The 22727-nt window shown below is 35.1% G+C and overlaps 1 protein-coding gene across 1 annotated transcript in view; it reads left to right on the top strand.

Moving 5' to 3' along the window:
• Nucleotides 1-501: 501 nt before the first annotated feature.
• LOC140835171 (myosin-6-like) overlaps nt 502-22727 on the top strand; it is a 29160-nt gene continuing 6934 nt past the window's right edge. Inside the window, exons 1-40 of the mRNA XM_073200602.1 lie at nt 502-878; nt 1308-1436; nt 1558-1701; nt 1957-2102; nt 2187-2343; nt 2489-2547; nt 2635-2794; nt 3265-3414; nt 3483-3619; nt 3723-3869; nt 3952-4053; nt 4466-4523; nt 4651-4752; nt 5358-5395; nt 5485-5611; nt 5716-5886; nt 5970-6101; nt 6190-6299; nt 7056-7116; nt 7437-7614; nt 7893-8098; nt 8869-8988; nt 9422-9520; nt 9683-9895; nt 9989-10128; nt 10311-10422; nt 10503-10523; nt 10631-10714; nt 11171-11341; nt 11843-11986; nt 12313-12501; nt 13413-13520; nt 13588-13658; nt 13746-13845; nt 14141-14197; nt 14412-14468; nt 14650-14730; nt 14873-14955; nt 15038-15579; nt 15681-17835. Coding sequence (XP_073056703.1) covers nt 876-878; nt 1308-1436; nt 1558-1701; nt 1957-2102; nt 2187-2343; nt 2489-2547; nt 2635-2794; nt 3265-3414; nt 3483-3619; nt 3723-3869; nt 3952-4053; nt 4466-4523; nt 4651-4752; nt 5358-5395; nt 5485-5611; nt 5716-5886; nt 5970-6101; nt 6190-6299; nt 7056-7116; nt 7437-7614; nt 7893-8098; nt 8869-8988; nt 9422-9520; nt 9683-9895; nt 9989-10128; nt 10311-10422; nt 10503-10523; nt 10631-10714; nt 11171-11341; nt 11843-11986; nt 12313-12501; nt 13413-13520; nt 13588-13658; nt 13746-13845; nt 14141-14197; nt 14412-14468; nt 14650-14730; nt 14873-14955; nt 15038-15149 — 4479 coding nt within the window. The 5' untranslated portion in view covers nt 502-875 and the 3' untranslated portion in view covers nt 15150-15579; nt 15681-17835. The remainder of the gene's footprint in view (nt 879-1307; nt 1437-1557; nt 1702-1956; nt 2103-2186; nt 2344-2488; nt 2548-2634; nt 2795-3264; nt 3415-3482; nt 3620-3722; nt 3870-3951; nt 4054-4465; nt 4524-4650; nt 4753-5357; nt 5396-5484; nt 5612-5715; nt 5887-5969; nt 6102-6189; nt 6300-7055; nt 7117-7436; nt 7615-7892; nt 8099-8868; nt 8989-9421; nt 9521-9682; nt 9896-9988; nt 10129-10310; nt 10423-10502; nt 10524-10630; nt 10715-11170; nt 11342-11842; nt 11987-12312; nt 12502-13412; nt 13521-13587; nt 13659-13745; nt 13846-14140; nt 14198-14411; nt 14469-14649; nt 14731-14872; nt 14956-15037; nt 15580-15680; nt 17836-22727) is intronic.

Here is a 22727-nt window from a genome sequence, read left to right as displayed (position 1 = left end):
AAGAACTAAATGTTATGATTTCGTCTAAACGAACTTCACTTGTAGATCGATTAAGATGACTTTGAGGAGTTCTATATGAAATAATTATATTTACTACCATTATCGAAAAAAATTATTTTCTTTGGGCATTTTTTACCCTACACATATATAATTATTTGAGTATGTCTCATGTGAGACCGTCTCACGGATCTTAATATGTGAGACGAGTCAACCCTACCCATATTCACCATAAAAAGTAATACTCTTAGCATAAAAAATAATACTTTTTCATGGATGACTCAAATAAGAGACTTGTCTCATAAATACGACCCGTGAGATCGTCTCACATAAATTTTTGCCTTATTATTTATTATATCTATCTATCATCAAATAGCAAGGGTATTAGAGTCATATCACATTCAAGACGTTAGTTGCTCTGCATGTGGAAAACCGATCAGACAGGAAGAAAAGAGGAGAAGATATAGATTTCCATTCCCCAGCGAAACGAAAATTTCGTTGCGAAGGGGGAATTTTTTTAATTTTGTGCTTTTACTATCCCTTCTTTGATCTTATAGCCTGCGTTTGATCTACATTCATATATATATACAAGGAAAGATTTTCATTGATAAGGTCGAGAATCGATATTTTTTGTGACGATTAAGGGGATTATAAACCCTCATTATCGATTCCTACAATCGTTTCTTCATGCATCTCAGAGAGTGAGAGGAAATATTTTTTTTTGAGGGTAGGATTTGTGTGCATGCTTAGTTTTTAAGGTACATGTACCTTGGTTCGTATGTACGTCACGTTTCGTGGTCAAGTGTTAGATGGGTGGTTTTTTGCAATTGATCATTTGAAAGAAAAATATCGGAGTTTGACTGCTTCCGATCTCAGAAATGGTACGCACTTTGGTTTTTGCATTTATTGTCTCTGAATTATTTGTAATTTTGGAGCTTACTTCAATGATTTATAGATGACCGGATCGCGTATTGCATGAGATTTTTATCCATAATTTTTAGCTTGAAGCAATATAGTCTATATTTAGTTACCTACATTCAAGAGGTTACTGGAATTTTGAGTTGAAGAAGTTAAAAATCATTGGTCTTGTCATCGACTTCTGTATTACCAAATTAAAAGCCTTTTTTGCGACTTCCATATCTATACTATGAGCTGTGAACTGTTTGAACAAGTATTCAAATTAAAGCTGGCCGCCACAGACTGCATAATCAAATTCCAGTTAGAAAACAATTTGTAAATATGTGCATATTGCATCGCTGTTTAAATTGGTTTAGTAAGTATTTAAAAAATGAGTTCCACTTGTCTTACAGGCTGCTTTAGCCAGTATGGCTGCTGGATCTCATGTATGGGTGGAGGATCCTGAGTTAGCTTGGATAGATGGGGAAGTTATGGAAGTTGAAGGTGAAGAGATTAAAGTGATTTGTTCATCAGGACAGACGGTTAGTATTTCCTTTGGGAACTTCCTTGTTAATACCTTCAGAATAAATTTTTAGTTTTTGTTCCTTATTACCATTTAAAATCTTTTCAAGGTAAATATATTTTTTTCATCTTTATTTGTAGGTTGTAGCCAATGTCGCCAATGTATATCCAAAAGATCCTGAGGCTCCTTCATGTGGTGTGGATGATATGACAAAGCTTACTTATCTGCATGAACCAGGTGTTCTACAGAATTTGAGAAGTCGATATGATATGGATGAAATATATGTGAGTATGTTCAGCGTAATACAATTTACTACTTCTTCAAGACTGAAGGACTGCTGCATGTATTTTCCTTGAATTTTTTTCTCATTAATTTTTCTCCTTAGAACAATACATTTTGCAGCATAGCAACATTAATTTACACAAGGTTTTTTTTTTAATACGAGTGATGTAACTGTAATTTTGTTCTTCACTACTGAATCTTTCTAACTTTTGTTTGGTACTGTTTTATGTAAGCCTAAATAACATGGTTTTTTGCAGACCTTTACAGGTAACATATTGATAGCTGTGAATCCCTTTCAACGGTTACCTCACTTATACAGTACTGAGACGATGGAACGGTACAAAGGAATTGCTCTTGGAGAGCTGAGTCCACACCCTTTTGCTATTGCAGACGCAGCTTACAGGCAACATTTTGGATTATTCAAAATGCTTAGTATTGATCAGTGTAATTGATGTTCTTTTCAAAAAAATGTCCCTTTTGGATGCAGACAAATGATTAAGGAGGGTATAAGCCAGTCAATTTTGGTTAGTGGAGAAAGTGGAGCTGGTAAAACAGAAAGCACAAAGATGCTAATGAGATATCTTGCACATATGGGAGGAAGAGCTCGAGCTGAGGGGCGGACTGTGGAGCAGCAAGTTCTTGAGGTCTGCATCTTGACAAATATTATCTTTTTTATTGCCTATAGAATTTACACTAGCTTTTCTATTGCTGTCTTGACCACATTCCTCATTGCCTCCATCCAGAAGTGGATTCCATTAAACTATTTCTGACATTTCATTTTGTTCACAGTCAAATCCTGTTCTGGAAGCATTTGGTAATGCAAAGACTCTGAGAAACAATAATTCAAGGTCAGTCAATTCTGACTCAGAATACCTCCTGCATCCTCGTTATGGTTGATATTAACTCCATTTTTGCTTACGAAATCCTCATTGCAGTCGATTTGGAAAATTTGTGGAGATTCAGTTTAACAATAGTGGTAGGATATCTGGTGCTGCAATAAGAACTTATTTACTGGAAAGATCACGGGTTTGCCAAGTATCTGATCCCGAAAGAAACTATCATTGTTTTTATATGCTTTGTGCTGCACCAGCTGAGGTAAAATGTAGTTGATGTGGGTTAAATTATTTTTTATTCATATCGTCTACTAGCTCAGCCGAAGCTTATTTGCACATGATCTGTGGAGGTCCTAATACGCCTTTCTTTAATATTGGCTTTAATATATTATCTTAAATTTAGAGTAGCATGTGATGTCATTATTTTAGTTTCCTTTTATATAGACCCTGATTTTAAGATACACCACCTTCTATTGGAAAGATCATATGCAAATCTATAGATATAATGAAACTTTTCAATCTACTTTTGCTGAAAAATCAACATGCATGACCTTTGGGGTGGATGGAAATAATGTTATGCTATTCAAGTCGATTTCTTCTATGTTCCTGTCAAGATTTTACAAAATAATTAACTATATTTGCCTTAATCTTTATCATTTTATTATGATTTTAGCCTTTTGAGTTCCGTTCTTTAAAGCCAATTTTCTCATTCTTTCTCATACTTGATAATAGGATATTGAAAAATTTAAAGTGGGAAATCCCAAGATGTTTCATTATTTGAACCAGTCAAATTGCTACGAATTGGATGGAGTTGATGATTCTAAAGAGTACCTTTGTACAAGGAGGGCTATGGATGTTGTTGGGATCAGCTCCGATGAACAGGTACAAGAATTTGAACATCGTGTTTATATCGGCTGCTTCAAATTCTTTACTAAGATTTTAATTTACAGGATGCAATTTTCCGGGCTATTGCGGCAATTCTTCATTTGGGTAATATTGAGTTTGCGAAGGCTAGTGAAAGTGATGCTTCACAGCCAAAGGACGATCAGTCTCTGTTTCATCTGAAAACAACAGCTAAGCTTTTAATGTAATAAATTTTGTTCTCTGAGAATAATTCTTGATTCACTCTGGTTGATGCTATGGAATTTTTCTGTGGGGCAAAAAACACTTCATCTAAAGTCTTTGTATAGGTGTGATGAAAAGTCCCTTGAAGATTCCTTGTGCAAACGGGTCATTGTTACTCGTGGTGAGGCCATAACAAAAAACCTTGATCCAGATGCTGCAGCTGTCAGTAGAGATGCTTTTGCTAAAATTCTCTACTCAAGATTATTTGACTGGTTGGTCAAAAAATGTATACCACTTGTTAGAATCTTCATTATAGTGCATGCTTTACTCAGCCATGTTTGCTTTCTCTGTCAGGCTTGTTGACAAGATCAACAGTTCCATAGGCCAAGATCCTGATTCAAAATCCTTAATTGGGGTGCTGGATATTTATGGATTTGAGAGTTTCAAGACAAACAGGTGCTTAACTGGTATGCTTAATATTCGTCATTTATGATGGTTAATATACTGCAAAATACTGCATAAGAGCCCTGTTAATTGTGATGGTGCCTATGGACTTGAATGTTTGGTTTCCAGCCTTTTTTTTTGCCTTTTCCCCAGCAATTTGCTATTGTTCTCCTGTCTCGGTGAATGCAGTCCTATATTTTTTTCTTGATTTGTTATGCAATATTGAACATGACAAAAGAGAAGGATACAGGAGCGTTTTACTTGTGCCATCCTGTGTATGGTGATTGCCGTTGTTTGTAATAACTCACTTTTGAAAGTAAATCTACGTGACATCTGCACGAATGTTATGCAATAATTTTCATTCTCGACTCTGATATCAAATTCTTTAGATTGCTAATTTTTTATCGTTAACATGTTGCTGCAGCTTTGAGCAATTTTGTATCAATTTGACCAATGAAAAACTGCAGCAACATTTCAATCAGGTGCACATATGTTAGACATACTATTCTCTTATCATTTGTCAGAGGTTGACAATAATATAAATTCTACTAGTAAATAAGTTCAAATAAAGCAAAAGTTGAGTCCAAGATCACACTCATTTTTTGGCAGCATGTTTTCAAAATGGAGCAAGAAGAGTATACAAAAGAAGAAATTGATTGGAGTTACATAGAGTTCATTGATAATCAAGATATTCTTGATCTTATTGAAAAGGTGCGAACATCAAATACTATGTGCTCTGTAACTAAATAGTATGCTTACTTGTTCATTATTTTTCTGATGTTAGATCCATTATCATTCATTATATATAGGATATATTTTAGAGTGTATGACACTTCAAAGAAAATTATCCACAGATTTACGATGTGGCTATACATGACATTTATGATGGGAGTTTACCTGGCGATACATTATGCTTTATAATGTTCCTCCCTACCTTGCTGAGCAAACTTGTGTTTCACTGACTCATTTATTGACGGAACTATTGCCTAACTATTACTGTTAGCCTTGTCTCCAAAAGTAATAGGCGTTCTTTTGCATGTTATATGATCTTAACTTTATGTGGTATTTTTATTAGTATTGAAGTTATTTGCATGTTCTATGACCTTAACTATCTGTGGTATCTTCATAGTATTGAAGTTACACAAAGTGATGCCTGTCTATAATAAGTAAACTTTTCCAGGAAGCATCTAACAATGAAGAAGTAAAGTAAAGGCATTGGTGGTTGGCATATTTTTTTGATTAGGTCATTTTAGTCTTATGTTGTATCACTCTTTTTTACGTCATGAATTAATTTCCGATCTCATCTATTTTCTTAGAAACCTGGAGGCATTATTGCTCTTCTTGATGAGGCTTGGTATGTATGCACTTTTATTTACATATCTTAACTGATATCATAATCTGCATTACCGTGCATACACCTTTTAAATTGTGTATTTCATGCAGCATGTTTCCAAAATCTACACATGAGACTTTTGTGGAAAAGCTATACCAGACATTTAAGGATCATAAGCGCTTTAGCAAGCCTAAGTTCTCACGGACTGACTTCACCATTTGCCATTATGCCGGTGATGTATGCACATTTTATATGCATTAGCAACAGAAGAAACATTGGAGTACTTCGCTAAAAAAAGATGCTTCTGAGGTTTTATTTTCATATTTTGTGCACCATTTCAGGTCACTTATCAGACAGAACTGTTTTTGGATAAGAACAAAGACTATGTAGTTCCTGAGCATCAGGCTCTCCTTCGTGCTTCAAGCTGCTCCTTTGTGTCTAATCTCTTCCCACCTTTACCCGAGGAATCATCAAAATCATCAAAATTCTCTTCTATCGGTTCTCGATTTAAGGTTCATGTTTTACCATATATTTTGAACATTAGATACTATCTTGATTTTACTCTTCCAGTTCATCATTGTCGCATAATTTACAGCAACAACTTCAAGCTTTGCTCGAGACACTCAGTGCTACAGAGCCACACTATGTTCGTTGTGTGAAGCCTAATAATCTTCTGAAGCCTTCTATCTTTGAGAATCCTAATGTACTTCAGCAACTTCGTTGTGGGGTGAGATTCTGTATTTCTTTTCATTTGTATCTCTACTGGAGTTCTTGCTTTTGTGAGCATTCTGAAATTAAGAGAAATTTGTCTCCAGGGTGTAATGGAGGCAATCAGAATTAGCTGTGCTGGATATCCTAGTCGAAAACCTTTTGATGAATTCCTGAATAGATTCAAAATCCTCGAGCCATGTGTTTTAGATGGAAGGTACTTTCAGCAGCCATTGTTGACATTGACATTAATGAGCGTCCGGTTCATATCATGGAAAATAGCTTTTACACAAATGCAGGGCTGAATAAAAGGTTTTCTTTTAAAGTACTAAAAAATGTCAATTTTCAAACACACAGCATTTTTTATTGTTTAGTTGATGTGGATCTAGATAAAAATCGAGATCAACTATAGAACTTCATTCTTGACGTTTTACCATTACAGTTACAATTTGCATGGTAACTTAGGCTGCAAATTTTTATAAAAAAAATGCATTTCAACTTATTGATGATCCTTCAACACAACTACGTTTCTGTACCATTGCCATTATCACACATTCATTTTATCTCTTCTTTGATCTAAATTTATTTATTGTCTTGTTAGATTGTCTTATGAGAGGTTTATTCAGGATAACCATAATTTGAAAGAGCTTTTCTGAAAGTTGTCTTCTTTGAATGTTTATAGATGAATTTGCATTGAAGATGTTATGTTGTTCATGCCTTATTTTTTTGGTAATCGAAAAACAACATGTTGTAAGGAATCAGCTATTTGCCTCGCACTTTTTTCGCTTAAATCTGCTTTGGCTCAAATCCTCGAGTGCTCCTCTACTTTCATTCAGTTAAGAGTCAATTTAATGCTACTTTCCATCATATGCTCTAGATTTCTCAACTTTCTTAGATTCCTTCAATAATGCTTCTACTAAATTTCTCAGGACTGTATCCAGACTTATTTTTCTAATTCCTTGCTCTGTGATAGTTGTAATGAGTTCACAGCGTGTCAAAGACTTCTGAAGAAGACTGGGATTAAAGGTTATCAGGTACTTTTGGTAATATATATTCTGCCTAACTTCTCTTATACATTAGGCTGTTACCTTACGTCTTGGAGCTTGTACATGAATTTTGTGGTTTTTGGTTGTGTATTGTGAAATCATCCAATTGCATGTTAATGGGCTTTAGAAGATATTTGTTCATTGTGATATTGCATGAAGACTGCTTGTTTGAATAATTTGGACTCTGCAGAATATCAAATTAAATTCCTGACCTTTTTTCCTGCCTTCATAGGAGGTTGAAATCATCATTTCTTTGTGTCATATAACTATAATCTGAATTATGTGTTGAATCTCATCTGGTTTTACAGATTGGTAAAACAAAAGTTTTTCTCAGAGCTGGTCAGATGGCTGAAATTGATTATCTCCGGAGTCAGGTCCTTGGAAGATCTGCAAGTATTATTCAGAGGAAATACCGTTCATATTTGGCACGTAAGAGCTTTATCTCATTATGTAAAGCTGCTGTTCAAATCCAAGCTCTTTGCAGAGGTAATGACTGGTATTTGATGCCTTTTGTGTTTCATTCTTAGTTAATTATCAACATCTATTTCTTCTACTGTAGTGGTAGACCTACACTTTGGGGCAAGGGAGGGTGGGGAGCAGATCAATACATCGGGGGGCTGAAGCCCAGATTTTAGGACAAATTACATAAGAAAATTTAAATTTTTTTCAATCCAGGGGGTGACTACCCTTTCTCCCTGCTCTATTAACCAATGTTATCATACACGTTTCTTTAGCATGTACATTTATTTTACATGTGATGCCAGGACAAATAGCACGCCAACATTATGAGCACAGGAAGAGAGAGACTGCTGCTTTGAAGATCCAGAAAGGTGCACGAATGTGTAAGGCTAGAAAGTCTTATGCATTGTTGTGCTCTTCTGCTGTTCTCGTTCAAGCCGTGATCCGGGGGACAATTGCACGTGATGAGCTTCGGTTAAGAAAGCAGAATAGAGCAGCTATCATCATTCAGGTAATGTTCACTTACAAAAAAATGCAGAATTAATTAAAATATACTTATTGTCTTACTGAGGCTAACCCAGCTTTTCCTATCGAGGATTTATGGTTTCAATACTGCTGTTATGAAATTATCATGCCACGAACAAAAAAGTTTTTTATTTGAAAAGGAAAATAAATTTAAACCACTAGATGTCTGAAATTTTATAAATAATGTCATATCAACTTGTTATTGTATTATTCATAATTGTGCCTGCACATCTTCGATGTGAGACAATTTTTAATTGTGTTTGATGTAATGCTGTGTTCAACTAAATAACCCACTAAACTTAACCATATGGAACCGTTCCAGGAAAAAACCAGGTAGTGCGTTAATGAAATGAATTGATAGTTATTTAATGTTGTAACTAACAGTCATTTTTGAAGAAAAATGAATTCTTCTGCATTTCGATTAATTATCAGGGACATATTCCATTATTTATTTTCAGTCATAATATTTGAAGGCAGTATTTGGTTATGTACATTTTCTGTTCATTGTTTTCTTTCATGCTGAAATCAGCTCGAGTCTTGCAAACTATCTGGGATTTTCTAACATATGGTGCTTGTCTAATAAGTTCTTGTAAATTGAGTAATTATCATCTAAGTTCCTCGTAACACAAGTATAATTTCTTATCCATTTATTTATTACGTACCATAGACTTCTGCAGGTCAGAAAGTTAGTTTATTAATTTAGATATATGACAGTGAATATTTTATATTTGATGGTTCCTCTCTCATGCTATTTAGAGTCATTGGCGAGGATTCTATGCCGTCAATCAGTATTTATGGTTGAAGGTAGCTGCAATTGCCACTCAATGTGCCTGGAGATCAAGAATGGCCAGAAGGGAACTGCAAAAACTTAAAACGGTGAGAGAACTTATGTTAGCCTTTGTGTCAGATTGTTAATTCAAAGAGAAGATTGAAACATAAGTAATGTTTTTGTTTCAACTCTTACGATTATATGTGATTCACCATGGGAAACAATCTATCTTGCAAATGATGGAGCACTTCGAAAACTGAAGCAAACAAGTCTCAGATTTAGCTTTTAGACGACATTTGCATTAAGTTATGTTTATGTTTGGTTTCTTTCTGTAGAAATAAGTTTTCCAGCTTCTTTTTTGTTTCTTCTGTTAATCCGAGTTTTTTTTCGCTCTCAGACTAGGCCAACATGTAAATAGGATGTTGATTGTGAAATCTGGGTGCTTCATGATTTCTCAATTGTTCAAGTTATGTTTAAAGCCCGCAAATTAGTTTTGAAAAGGTGACTTTATCCAGTAACTTTTTCTTGGATTTCAATCAGGCAGCAAAGGAAACTGGTGCACTCCAAGAAGCCAAAAACAAGTTGGAAAAGTATGTTGAAGAATTAACTTGGCAACTGCAGTTGGAGAAACGCATGAGGGTGATTTGTTGGTTAAATTTACATTTGCATTTTCCATAAACCTTATAATTTATGAGGAAGTTTGTTTTATCTAGTGTAATATCATTTCTTTTACTTTGTACGAAAGAGCAAAACAGGAATCTTTCATGGCATTCCCCTAATTGCTGGATTTATTCTTCTTAGGCTGATATCGAGGGAGCTAAAAATCAGGAAATTGCAGAACTGCAATCTGCTCTGGAGGAAATGCAGCTGCAGTTTCAAAATAGTAAAGAAATATTGATAAACGAAAGTGAACCGTCAAATATGGTTTCCGAGAAAGTCCCTATTCTAGAAGAGGTCCCTGCTTTTGATTATGAACTGGTCAAAAACCTAACAGCTGAAAATGAGAAGCTGAAGGTGTGAGTTTAAAATATCATTTTCATTTCTTCCTTCGCGAGATCATATTTGAGGCTTCTAATGATGATTGGATACTCTTGATTGTTCATTTAGACTTTAGTTAGGTCACTGGAAAATAAGATAGCTGAAATGGAGAAAAAGCTTGACGAAACAAGTAAGGTCAGCGAATACCGATTAAAGCAAACTTTGGAGGCAGAGTCAATGATAATTCAGTTGAAGACTACAATGCAAAGGTTGTTACTTTAATATAACCTTATCTCATGAACCATTCATCAGAAAACTGTGAACTCATATCATGGAATTAATTAATCATGTTTCTTGAATCTGTTTCATTTTTACTCTCACGTGAAATTAAGAAAGCTAAAATATACTATTTACTGGGGCTTGTGATATTGTTCCATTGTTTATATCATAGGCTTGAAGAGAAACTTTCAGATATGGAATCAGAGGACCATATTCTCCGTCAGCAAGCTTCGTTAAATTCTCCCGCTGGGAAAATTTCTGGACATTTAGTTCAAAAACCAATGGTTAGGATTCCATCAAAAATCTCAGTTGTACTTTTGAATTTACTCTGGTGGTTCTTAGGCCCTCTGTTTTCCTTTTGCAGCCCTTGGAGAATGGCAATTTTGTAAGTGGATTATACAGACAATAGTTTTAAGAGATTTGCATGTCCTGTTGAAACATATGAAAGCCACATTGGTGCTCGCTGGTGATTTCTAAAAGTTATTGATTCAGGAATCCCTACATGCAGCACCTTCCAAAAAATTTGGCACTGAATTTGATAACAAGATGCGAAGATCTAACATCGAAAGACAAAGAGTATGCTCCTTTGAGCTATTTAAACTTTGTTTTTAATGCTATTTTTGGCCTTCTTAGGCTAATGAGCAAATACTGGTATATTATCAATTCTATAAATAAAGGGCTTCCACAAAGCATAACTTTCTGTTTTGAGTCTTTGGACCATTTTTGGGTTATTGATGAATTTCCAGGCAAAACGTATGAATCATACTGTGCTTCAAAAAGAAGGTTACAGCTGGCCTTTGTGTTCCCAGTGGTTGAAACCTGTTTGATGTGCCTGCTATGAAAAAGGAAGTAATTTAGGAGAAAGAAAAAGAACTAAAACTGAGTAATGTTGTCATGTTTTGCTGCTAGTATCGGTTCAATACTTCTTAGTCACATCTTTCTGTCTTTCCTTGTCGAGAAACTGAATTTCTGTTCAACATATGAACTTTTTGAATGAAATAAAATTTAATTAGTCATGTTTTTTTTCCACAGGAGAATATAGATGCTCTAATCAGGTGCATTACGGAAAACCTTGGGTTCAGTGAAGGAAAACCAGTTTGTGCATTTACCATTTACAAATGCCTTATTCAATGGAAATCCTTTGAAGCTGATAGAACTAGCATATTTGATCGTATTATTCAGAGCGTAGGTTCTACAATAGAGGTACGTGATCTGGATAAATTAGTCATTATGTATTCCTATGCTTACGGAAATCACCACCACACACCGCTAATTTGTTAGTGAAATTTTAACTTTTCTCCGAGTTTTTTACCTCTACTGATTTGGAGATAGATTAAAAGTATTTGTTGAGGAATCTAAATAAACTGATAATCTCTTTACTTTTTTTATGGACTACTCGATAAATTTTATTAAGCTCGGAGATGTCCAGTACACTTATTTAAGCTCATGTTTACTTTCAATTGATGGAAAATATGAAATCTTGAAAAAACATAGGAGCTGGCACTGCTGGTTTTAACACATATCTATGTCTAGTTAAGGAACCAAAGAACCAAAATGACCAAGTGAATTTTGTCTTGACTAAAGGTTTGAGTGTCGGTTGTGGCCAATTGAGTCATTAACCTTTTCATTCTGGGTTGAAGTAGTTCAACATCTTGTATTTCACAGCTGGCCTAATTAATACCGTTTCTTTGTATCTTGTTGCAGGAAGAAGCAAACACCAATAATATAGCTTATTGGCTTTCAAACACATCCACACTACTGTTTTTACTTCAGCAAACTCTAAAAGCTACAAGTTCAACTCCAAAAAAACCTCCCCAACCTACTTCATTTTTTGGAAGGATTTCCCAGGTACGGAGACCATGTTTCAACATACATATAATTAAACCCAGGGGCGGAGCCAAAGGCTCCTGTATGCCCGGGTAGTTTTTTTTAAATTATATGTAAATTTTATATAATTTTAAAATAATATAATATTAGTCCGAATAAGATCAATTTAATATATTAAAAAATTATATAGTTTAAAATTTTAGACCGAGCTGAACATATTTCTGGCTCCATTAAACCCATCCAGAAATATTTCACTGCAAGGTGACTAGATTTGGACGTTCTTAATAGCAATTCGTTGAGCACACCAAAAGAGGCAGTAAGCAATATGATTTTTAGCAATTTTTCAGGGCTTTCGCTCCTCGCCTTCTTCTGCTCACCTTTCAATAGGTGGACTTGACGGGATTTGCCAAGTTGAGGCCAAGTATCCGGCTTTGCTTTTCAAGGAGCAATTGACTGCTTATGTTGAAAAGATCTACGGAATCATTCGGGAAAACTCAAAAAAAGAATTGTCGTCACTCGTTTCTTTGTGTATCGAGGTCGGATTTTCCCATTTGGGAAATTTAGTTTTCCTATTTTATTTGGTTTTGTTCGGGATAACCATCTACGGATATTTTAGTTTTTTTTTTTAAAGTTACCTCTTATTTTTCATGAGTCTCAATTTACCTAATTAGGATTACACAATCAATATGTTCATGAGATCACAGAAAATAAAATCCTATTTGAAAAAACCAGTTCAATAAGACAGTAAGAGTCATGGTATGAATCAGTCCTAGAATGCTTGTGCAATGACTCTTTTACTAATTTGCTTCTCTTTTTAATGAGGATTATATAATCAATTTAGTTCATGAGATTGCACTTGCAAGAGAATGAAAACATGTCCATAGCTATGACTCTACATTTATTTCTTTGAGGTTTTAAGAGAACACAAACCCCATTTAGAAAAGCTGGTTGAATAAGAAAGTTAACATGACGTTACAAAGACCTCTGTCCATGCATCTATCCAAAGAATTATTTATTTGCCACAGTTTCTTGCTAACCAATAGAAGCTCCTATTAGGAGATGCGAGACCATGACTAGTATCCTTATTAATCGATTACAAAGGTTCAAAACTATGTTGTAATGTAGGAATGTTGCGGATTACTCATCCGCACATATGATGTAACTAATCTCTAAATTAATAAAATTTGTTTCTTATCAAAAAAAAAAAAGTATCCTTATTAATAGACAGTCGAATAAGGCGACCAAAAAAGACTTGGAATATCATGAATAAGCATGGTATGTATAATATAGATGAAAATGTAATAGGAGATAGAGTACAATGATGTAAGAGGATCCATATAGCCGACTAGACTTAGTGGGATAAAGGATTGCGTGGTGTTGTTCTTGTTGAATTTGCTTTGCTAATGATTTCAGCTGATTGGAATTTCAATTTTGACGAGTACTTCAGGCACCTCAATCTTCTGGCGGATCATTCAGCTGTAGTTCTCCAAGAAATCATTGGAAAAGGATCACTGAGAGCCTAAATGGGATTCTAACCACTATGAAAGATAACTTTGTATGTAAACCTACCATAAACTTGTTATATGATTCTGCAACATAACTTAATGAAATTGTTGTTTCAGGTTCCTCCAGTCCTGGTTCAGAAAATCTTCACCCAAATTTTCTCTTATATAAACGTACAGCTTTTTAATAGGTAGTGCTTAAAACATTTTCGGTGGTGTTTCTGTTGCTAATACCACAGAAATTTACTCTTCATTTGAAATGTTTCATTTTTCTGCAGCCTTCTCCTTCGCAAAGAGTATTGCACATTTAGCAATGGGGAGCACATAAAATCAGGATTAGATGAATTAGAACTTTGGTGTCGACATGCACAAGAAGAGGTAGCTATGGTTGTTGCGAATTAATTTATGCATTTTTCATTATTATAATGCAAGTTGTACAGGATAAGAAGGATCCAATGCCACATTTGGTAATATATAGTAGGGAGCATTAGTAATGTTGGATCGTATGAGGTCTAAATGTAATATATATGATCCAAGAATACTTAGTGAGCCTGGCGTTTGCCATTGAATATAGCAGGAAAACTGAGTGTTACTTTACCAGCATGCTTCCAGAACATACTTTGAACAGTTATTGCCATCATATGGAGGTTGTATAATTAGTGTCATTTTACAGTATGCAGGCTCATCATGGGATGAATTAAAACATGTACGTCAGGCTGTAGGATTCTTGGTATGTTTCTCTTGTCCTTTGCCTGTCAAACCTGTTTGTAAAACAATTCTATAATAAATCCAGTTTTTGGGATATTTGTGGTCGAATTAATTATGGCATCGTACTTATCTAAAATCTCTACAACCATTTAACCTTATATTTATATAGAATGACATTGTTATAATATCCCCTGACTGATGTATTTCTAAGAGTAATTAAGCATCTTTTGATGCAGGTAATACACCAGAAGTCTCGAATAACATATGAAGATCTTACAACTGACTTGTGCCCTGTAAGACGGCCCTGATGTGTTTGTCTTTTTACTAGTACTGAAAAAGCTATTAGAGAGAGAAGAGAACGAAATTACAAGAAGATTTTTAATCCAAGATATCTTAATATATTTGAGCATGTGATTTGTATTCTGATCCATAGCAAAAGTAACATTATGACCACTATTTATGATTTGTTTGCAGATATTGAGCATTCAACAACTTCATAGAATTTGTACACTCTACTGGGATGACGATTATGACACGTGTAATGTGTCTCCAGAAGTTAGTTTCTTTTTTCATTTTTCTTCCTCAATATACTTTCAATTTCATTTCAGTTATATAATAATGGTGGACCATGATTTCGAAAATATTAACTATTTTACAGTATACTGACACTCTCTCAACTTTATATTTATCTTATTAGGTAGTATCTGGTATAAAGATACAAATGACAAAGGATTTTAGTGAAGCCAATAGTGACTCCATTTTGTTGGATGAAAATTCGAGGTACCATGACAAGACAGATATTTAGCCCAAAACATAAAAACAATAAAAGCTCATGATCGATTAACCTTCTCTAATTGTGCAGCATCCCCTTCTCCATAGATGATATCTGTAATTCTCTCCAACAATCAGACTTCAGAGGTGTAAAACCTGCAGCAGAGCTTCTTGAAAATCCAGCTTTTGAATTTTTGCAATAACAGGGACTTGGCTTAGATTTAGCTTCGTGTTTCTTATCCATTTAACACCACAATGTATATTCACCTCCTCGATTTTCTTTTCAGATTACTTTTCTTGTTCTATCTCATCATCGCCCTGAATGTATAATTACGTAGGTAGATCAGTAAAAATCCATACGTTTGATCTATAATAGCTGGAGCAGTCTATTTCCCTACTTTAGATCAAGTTATATATAATTACTTTTAGCAACTACTTGATGAGATATCCTTTAGGAAAGCTGTCACTGCCCTGTTGCTGTCATGAAGGAAGCGTGTACTGCTTGATCATTTTTTATGTCCCAGTGAAAAAAGAACTACCATTGTGGTTCCATGATGCTACTATTGATGGCTATGTACCCTTTGTAAAATACAAGTTTTTTTTCTGCATTCAGCATATGCCTCCGACTAAAAGGTTAGATTTGTCTTCTAAATTTTTTACTCGAGGTTATGGAAGATAGCTTAGTTTCGCAAGTTTTTATTTTTATTTTTGCTTTTTTGGCTGACAAATAGCAGATTTCAAGAAAAGGAGGGGGAGACTAACATTAAGTGGACATTTAGTTGTAAATATTTGAGTTTCAATTATTTACCCGGACTCCATGGAAAGGGGGAATCTGGAGCTGCTATCACCAGATTGGTACACAAACTCACGAGCATAACAAGCAAATTCAGAATCAACATGATGTTTGCTTGGACTAATTACCCGTGTTTCACCAGATAGCGAGTAACTCAATTTAATTTAATTATCATTCAGTAGTGTGTGAGTCAAGGTCGTTCACATCAAGAGGTGAGCTTTTTATTCTTGCGTCTGAAATAATCAAAGAGTAAAGTTTTCTCTTGAAATAATTTTTGTAAAGAAAACTACCTAGCAAGCAAAATACCCGATCACGAGGCAGATATCAGTTCATAATAGCGAATGATTTTTTACGAAATAAATTGAAGAAAATTAATATGAAATAAACGGACGAATCAGCTAAATTCATTCCATGACATTTCATACCAAAAGTCTAAGGCATCTTTACAACTCTTATGTAACTATGGCTGTTCTATAACGTAACAAGATTACTGTTGTCACAAGAATTTCTTAGAATACGTAACGCCCCACTTACTTGTACAATTAATACCCCCGCATAAGTCTCGCAAATGCTACAAAATCTCCCTTTAATATAAACAAAATTTCTGATTCTAAATGCCCCAAAACATAGAAAAGGCCTACTGAATAATTGCGACTTTGCCAAGAAACCTATCTCAAAATGTCCTGGTTCAACAAGCCAACATTCCGACGAGCATTTACCCCTAAATAAAATTAGCACAGAATATATATCTTTTATTTTTATTATAAACGAATTTTTTTTCAAATATGAAAACAAAATACAAGTAAGCCTTGAGAAATCCGCAAACAAAGCACAAAGAACGAAAACTACCGCACTTTCGTCCATAGAAATTTTTAATCCCTCGGTACCTGTCCGAGATAAAGAGACAGTTACACTCCGCCAACTTTGTCTCCAACCATAGACTCCGAATTTGATTTTCTCCCAAAACCCATCTCTAGCCTCTACTATTTCGGAGAAATTTTTTTTGTTTCGTTCTAATCAAACTAACCAAAATAGACAATGAAGTATCATATACCAAAAACACCTAATGGGTGCTCATCGGCAACTGGAGGACTGCTCTGGTATTCTCCACTACTGCTGCAGCAGTCAATCTTGCACGCAAACTTTCTCTACGGGCTGTAATTCTTGAGAACAGAAAGAGAGAACGAGAAATAAAGAGAAGCTCGCTGTGATTCTTGGGACACCGAGAAAGAGAAGAAAGAAGCAGATAAAACTTTTGATATTTTTTAGTAGAAAAGGCGCCATAAAAAACCGTTTAATTGTATATTAGTTAAATTATTATTTTAAATAATAATTTATAAAAGGGCAAATATGGTATTTAAGAGAAGATGATTATATCTAAATCTTCCTGATTATGTCATTATCGGATTTGTACTAAAATTATCAGCCGCAGCAAAAGCGATTTCGTAGCATATACGTCAGTTCCGGAAGCTCGGTGCCATTTCTTCCACCACACTAGCTCCTGATCAATCCGCAGTCTCAACGACCATATCTTTCGAGCTACTCGAGATGAGCTTGACGTGCTGTACTTGTTATTTTTTGGGTCTTCTGCTTATTGGTACTCCCTATGAATTTTTCCCCGTTTGAAGGGGAAGCGCACGGAACCTGAAAGACAGCGTCTTTCTGGTTTTCTGCTGTTTCGTGGGGGAGGTGGTGGGGTCAACAGTCGTTCATTTTCTTCTCTTGCTTTTGTTTCTTCCTCTAGTTCGATGTCCGATCCAATTCGTGAACGGGAGAAATATGGAAGGAAGAAGCCCAAGACTGGGGAATTAGGAGATGGGCCGTCTAGTTTGCGTTCTCCCTGGTATTTATTGAATGTATTTGGGCACGTCCCTGGTGTAGGATTTGAGAATTTTGCTGAAAATGTATGGGGAGAGAAGGCTTCAGGAGATGGCGGAGATGAGGCGGAGGCAGAGTTGGACCCTTTGATGATTTTTGGTTCGGGAATCATGATGATGATACTGAACAAACTTGACGCACGCAGCGTGGCACGATCTCGGTTGGTTTCTCGGGAATGGCTGAAAGTTGCTTCTAGTGACATAATTTGGGATCCTAAGGTTCCTTTCTATCACTTTAATATGTTCGTTTCCTTCTTATTGATTCTCGTTGATTATTTGGCAATTGATTTGTTCAGTTTTAATTAACTTAGCTGTTTCGTTTCCTCCTCTCCTCTTCTGTGATTTAGACGTTAACTAATATCTGTTAGGCGGGAAGTGCTAAGTAATCAAGCCATCTAAATTTGAATTCAAAACCACCTAAATTTGGATTCAAAGAACACCATTTTGGAATTCAACAACACAATTAACATATGGTTTAAATTAGTCAAAAATGATTGGTTTGATTATATAAACAATGATGTTTTAATTTTTGTTTTTTCCCCTAAATTTCATCTATAAATATCCGTCCATTCTTCATTTCAAAATTACACCAAAATAAAATCCTCTCATCTACAATCATAAGTGTAGAAATGATTTAGTGTGAGAATTCTCAAGTAGTGTTTATCTTTGGAAGAAATATGATTAGTAGAGAGAAAATGAGTATTAAAATCAGAGTATTCTGAGTGAAATACTTTGTATTCTCAATTCTCTTGTCTTCTTTGTTATTAATAAAGAAGTGATCTCCTGAGAGGATTTAAGTGGACGTAGCCCAATCTTGGGGTGAACCACTATAAATATTGGTGTTCATCTTATTCATTGTTGATATCACTTATGATGTTCCGCTGCGATGGTACCTCGTTAATTTCCCTGATCTCTCAACAACTGAATCAGAGCTAGATTCTCAAATACTATAGGCAGTCCTCGTATGCTCTGTGGTTGCAGCTTAGTCTGAACGTGCACATCAGAAAAGGCTTTCTAGACAGTATTAGGGAATTGGCTCTTTTGTGTTCAGGCTTTGACGATTAATTTGTTGGTAGCAGTCACAAAAGATGGAGGTACGCACAAGCAAGATGATTAGCCTTAATGGCTCTAATTATCAACTTTGGAAAAGTAAGATGAAAGATCTTTTATTCGTCACCAAGATGCATCTACCGGTGTTCAGCGAGTCTAAACCAGATGATAAATCAGATGCCGAATGAAACTTAGAGCACGAGCAAGTCTGTGGGTACATCCGAAAATTATATTTGTAACGAGACACATGCTCGTACACTTTGAACGAAGATGGAGACACTATATGCCTCCAAAAGTAGCAACAACAAATTGTTCTATTTGAGTAAGCTTGTCCAGTTTCGATACAAAGAAGGAACTTTGGTTGCAGATCATCTGAACGAGATTCAAGGATTCGTGGAGCAGTTATCAAGTATGAGCATAAAACTTGATGACGAGGTGATAGCTCTGATTGTGCTAGCTTCATAGCCAGAGTCTTGGGAGACTCTGAAAATATCACTCACGAACACAGCACCAGGAGGAGTCGTGAGTATGGACTTCATCAAGAGTGGCATCTTGAATGAAGAGATGAGGCGGAGATCTCAAGGATCCTCTACCTCACATTCAGATGTTTTGGCTGCTGAGTCAAGAGGAGAAGCAAGATCAAGAAAAACACAGATCAGAAGCCAAGAAGAAGCAAGTCCTCAGGGAGATATGCCAACATAAAGTGTTATCGCTGTGGAGAAAACAGACATATTAAAAAAATATTGTCGGCAACCGAAAAAAAAACATGAAACCGACAATGAGCAAACAAACGCCATTGATGAATTCAATGTTGTTCACGAGTTATAACAGGAGTCCGTAAATTTGGCAACTCAAGTAACTAGTTAGGTGATCGATAGTGGAGCAACAGTCCACGTCACATCTCGAAGAGAATGCTTTACATCCTACACACAAGGGGACTCTGGTGTTGCAAGGATGTGGAATAATGACTTATCCAGAATTGTGGGAAATGGAGATGTGAGCTTGACTATCGTGGATGGCTCTACACTGATCCTGAAAGACGTCAGGCATGTACCAGATATGCGCCTGAGTCTGATATCGGTCGAAAGACTCGATGAAGAAGGTTTCTGCACAATCTTCGGAAATGGGATATGTAAAATTTCAAAAGGATCACTTGTGGTGGCAAAAGGATTAAAGATGTCAAAGCTGCATGTAGTTCAGGAAAATCATTCTGGAGGTGTGAACTACGCAGAGGAAGAAAACTCAACAAAGTTGTGGCACCGACATCTTGGTCACATAAGTGAAAAGAATCTTACACGTCTTGTGAGCAAGAAAGTTTTGCCCCGTATAAAGCAGGTTCATATGAAACAATGCACAAACTGCTTAGCAGGAAAACAAAACAGGATATCATTCAAAAGTTCACCTCCTAGCAGAGCCGATAAAATACTAGATCTGGTGCACTCAGATCTATGTGGTCCAATGCCATTGTCGCTCGGAGGAGCGAGGTACTGGGTAACTTTTATCGATGATCATTCTCGAAAAAAATTTGGGTGTGGACACTCAAAACCAAGGACCAAGTTGCGGAAACATTCAACAATTTTCTGAACTTGGTTGAACGGCAAACATGCATTAAACTCAATTTTATTTGAACGGATAATGGAGGAGAATACATTGGAACCTTTGATGAAATATGCAAAAAGAACGGAACCAGACATCAAACAACACCACGAAAGACACCACAACTCAACGGAATACATTGGGAAGTACCAATCCCACGTAAGGTTCAAGTTTTCTTGTGGACCGTGGCTTTGGGGAAATTGCAGACTTGTGATGCTTTGCAAAAACGCTGGCCCGGCTTTGTTTTATGCCCACAATGGTGTAGCTTATGCAAGGAACATGAGGATAATCAAGACCATTTATTATTGCATTGTTCTTTCACGACTCGTATTTGGATTAAAGTTATGCAAGAGTTGGGTTTTGAATGGACTTTTCCGAGCAGATCACAAGACATGTTTCTCATGGATCCGAGATTTCTTACCGGGAAAGCCCTTAGGAACTTTTGGTGCTTCGTAGTTCGTTGTAGCTTTTGGTCGATTTGGTTAGAGCGTAACACTAGAATATTCACTGATATATTGGAGTCGTTGGATGAAGTATGGGAGAATATTAAATTCAGATTTGCGACTTGGGCGATCAAGTCTCAGGAACCTGCTAATATCTTTTTTTTGATCGGAAACTAGAATATTATATAAAGATAGTGAAGATCACAAAGTTAGTGGATGAGCGATCCACAATAAATAACAGCTCTCTGTTAATCAAAAAATCACTAGCAGGAAATAAAATTCCAATCCCTAACTAGGTCCGATACACTGATATGCTTAAACTGCGGTATGTTGATCGTCCAAGTCGCCACTCTGTATTTGATCAGCTCCCATACTTCTTCTCACATATCCTCTTTATCCCTGAAAATTCTACTATTGCGCTCCATCCATATTGACCAAAAGATATAATAACCTGCTAATATCGGACCTAGCTAGGGATTGGAAATTTATTTGTTACTAATGTTATTGTAGTTTCCTGAATTGTGTGGTGTCTCGTGGATCGCTCATCCACTATCTTGTAATCTTCTCTATTATTATAATAATAACATAGTTTTCGATAAAAAAAATATTGTGATCTTTATCATGCCACTATAAAGCTTTACCTGGTTAGAAGTTCTAAGTACTTTTTTTTTTGTTAAGAAAAACATATGAAACTCTTGTGTAATAACTCCCTAGTTATGAGATTGCGATGATTTAGTGCAACACGATTGAAAGCATTTTGAGCTTGTTGAAATTACAGTGAAGATAAACTTAGATTCTGGTATTATCAGACGTTGTTAGTGATTGGAAGTTTTTAATGTCTTGACGACAGTGTGTTAGCTTATTCTAATTTGCGGACTACTCATCCGCTTCTTTTGTAACAAGAATTAATTATTATGTAAAAGTTAAGTTTCTTATCAAAAAAAAAAGATTCTGGTATTATCATGATTCTTTACTGGCTGATTAACTAGCTGATATGATGACTCATGCTATTCGTAATGGGTTATTTCGTACATGTGTGAGCTTTGAATCAACTTGATGGGGAACTTGCATAATATTTTGTGTTATAAATAATTTCAGAAAATATTGATTATTATCATGTTAACAGCTGTATGATTTTATAATTGATTTTTTTAGAATAAGTTGTGTATACTTTGTATAAATACTTCTTTGATATACATTGAAATTTATTAATTAAAAATGAATGTTTTACCAATAAGTAATTAGTGTCAGTATATATATATATATATATATATATATATATATATATATATATATATTTATATAATATGAGTTTTTACCAAAAATAATAACTTCCCGCCAAAAGTAATATCTACAAAAGGAAACTTATATATATTTATATATTTTAAATGTCCGTTCTGTTGGTCAAATTCGTCATTCTTATAAAGATATAAAGTTAAAAAGAAAATAATTTATGAATGAATATAAAGAAGATGAAAGAAACAAAGGACATTATATATCCCAAGCATATATGAACACAAACAATTTAATTTGTCTCCTATATTTTTTAATGCATCACCTTGCATGTGAAATAATTTCTCTATTAATGTTCCAAAATATTATTGTATTTGTTTTCATTTAGTAAAAAAAACCCATTTAAAAAATATAGATTTAATTTTTTTTATAAAAAATTAATTCCAAATAAAACAGTTCAAATTGTCATCAAAACCACACCAATTAATCTCTAGACTGGAACCAAAAAATTTTCGAGCGGCTTGATTCTAGATCTACCTTTTGGTGGAATAGAAAACATCGATTTTAGAATTGTCATGTATAGATGTATACATTAGCAACTGCTTTCGAAATCAATTAATAAAGTTTTATTACTGGCCATAACAAAAACTTCTTTATAAATGTTAAAAAGAGATTAACGAAATATTCGAGAAGTAGAAGCTTTCTACCAAAGCTTCAAACAAAGAGATTGAACAACTCATGCGATTTGCTCTTCATTTGACCCATTGGTTAACTGTCAATAACATCTAT

This window comes from Primulina eburnea, chromosome 6 (assembly GCF_022965805.1).
Source record: "Primulina eburnea isolate SZY01 chromosome 6, ASM2296580v1, whole genome shotgun sequence".
Taxonomy (NCBI): domain Eukaryota; kingdom Viridiplantae; phylum Streptophyta; class Magnoliopsida; order Lamiales; family Gesneriaceae; genus Primulina; species Primulina eburnea.
This window is presented reverse-complemented; position numbering and strand designations above follow the sequence as displayed.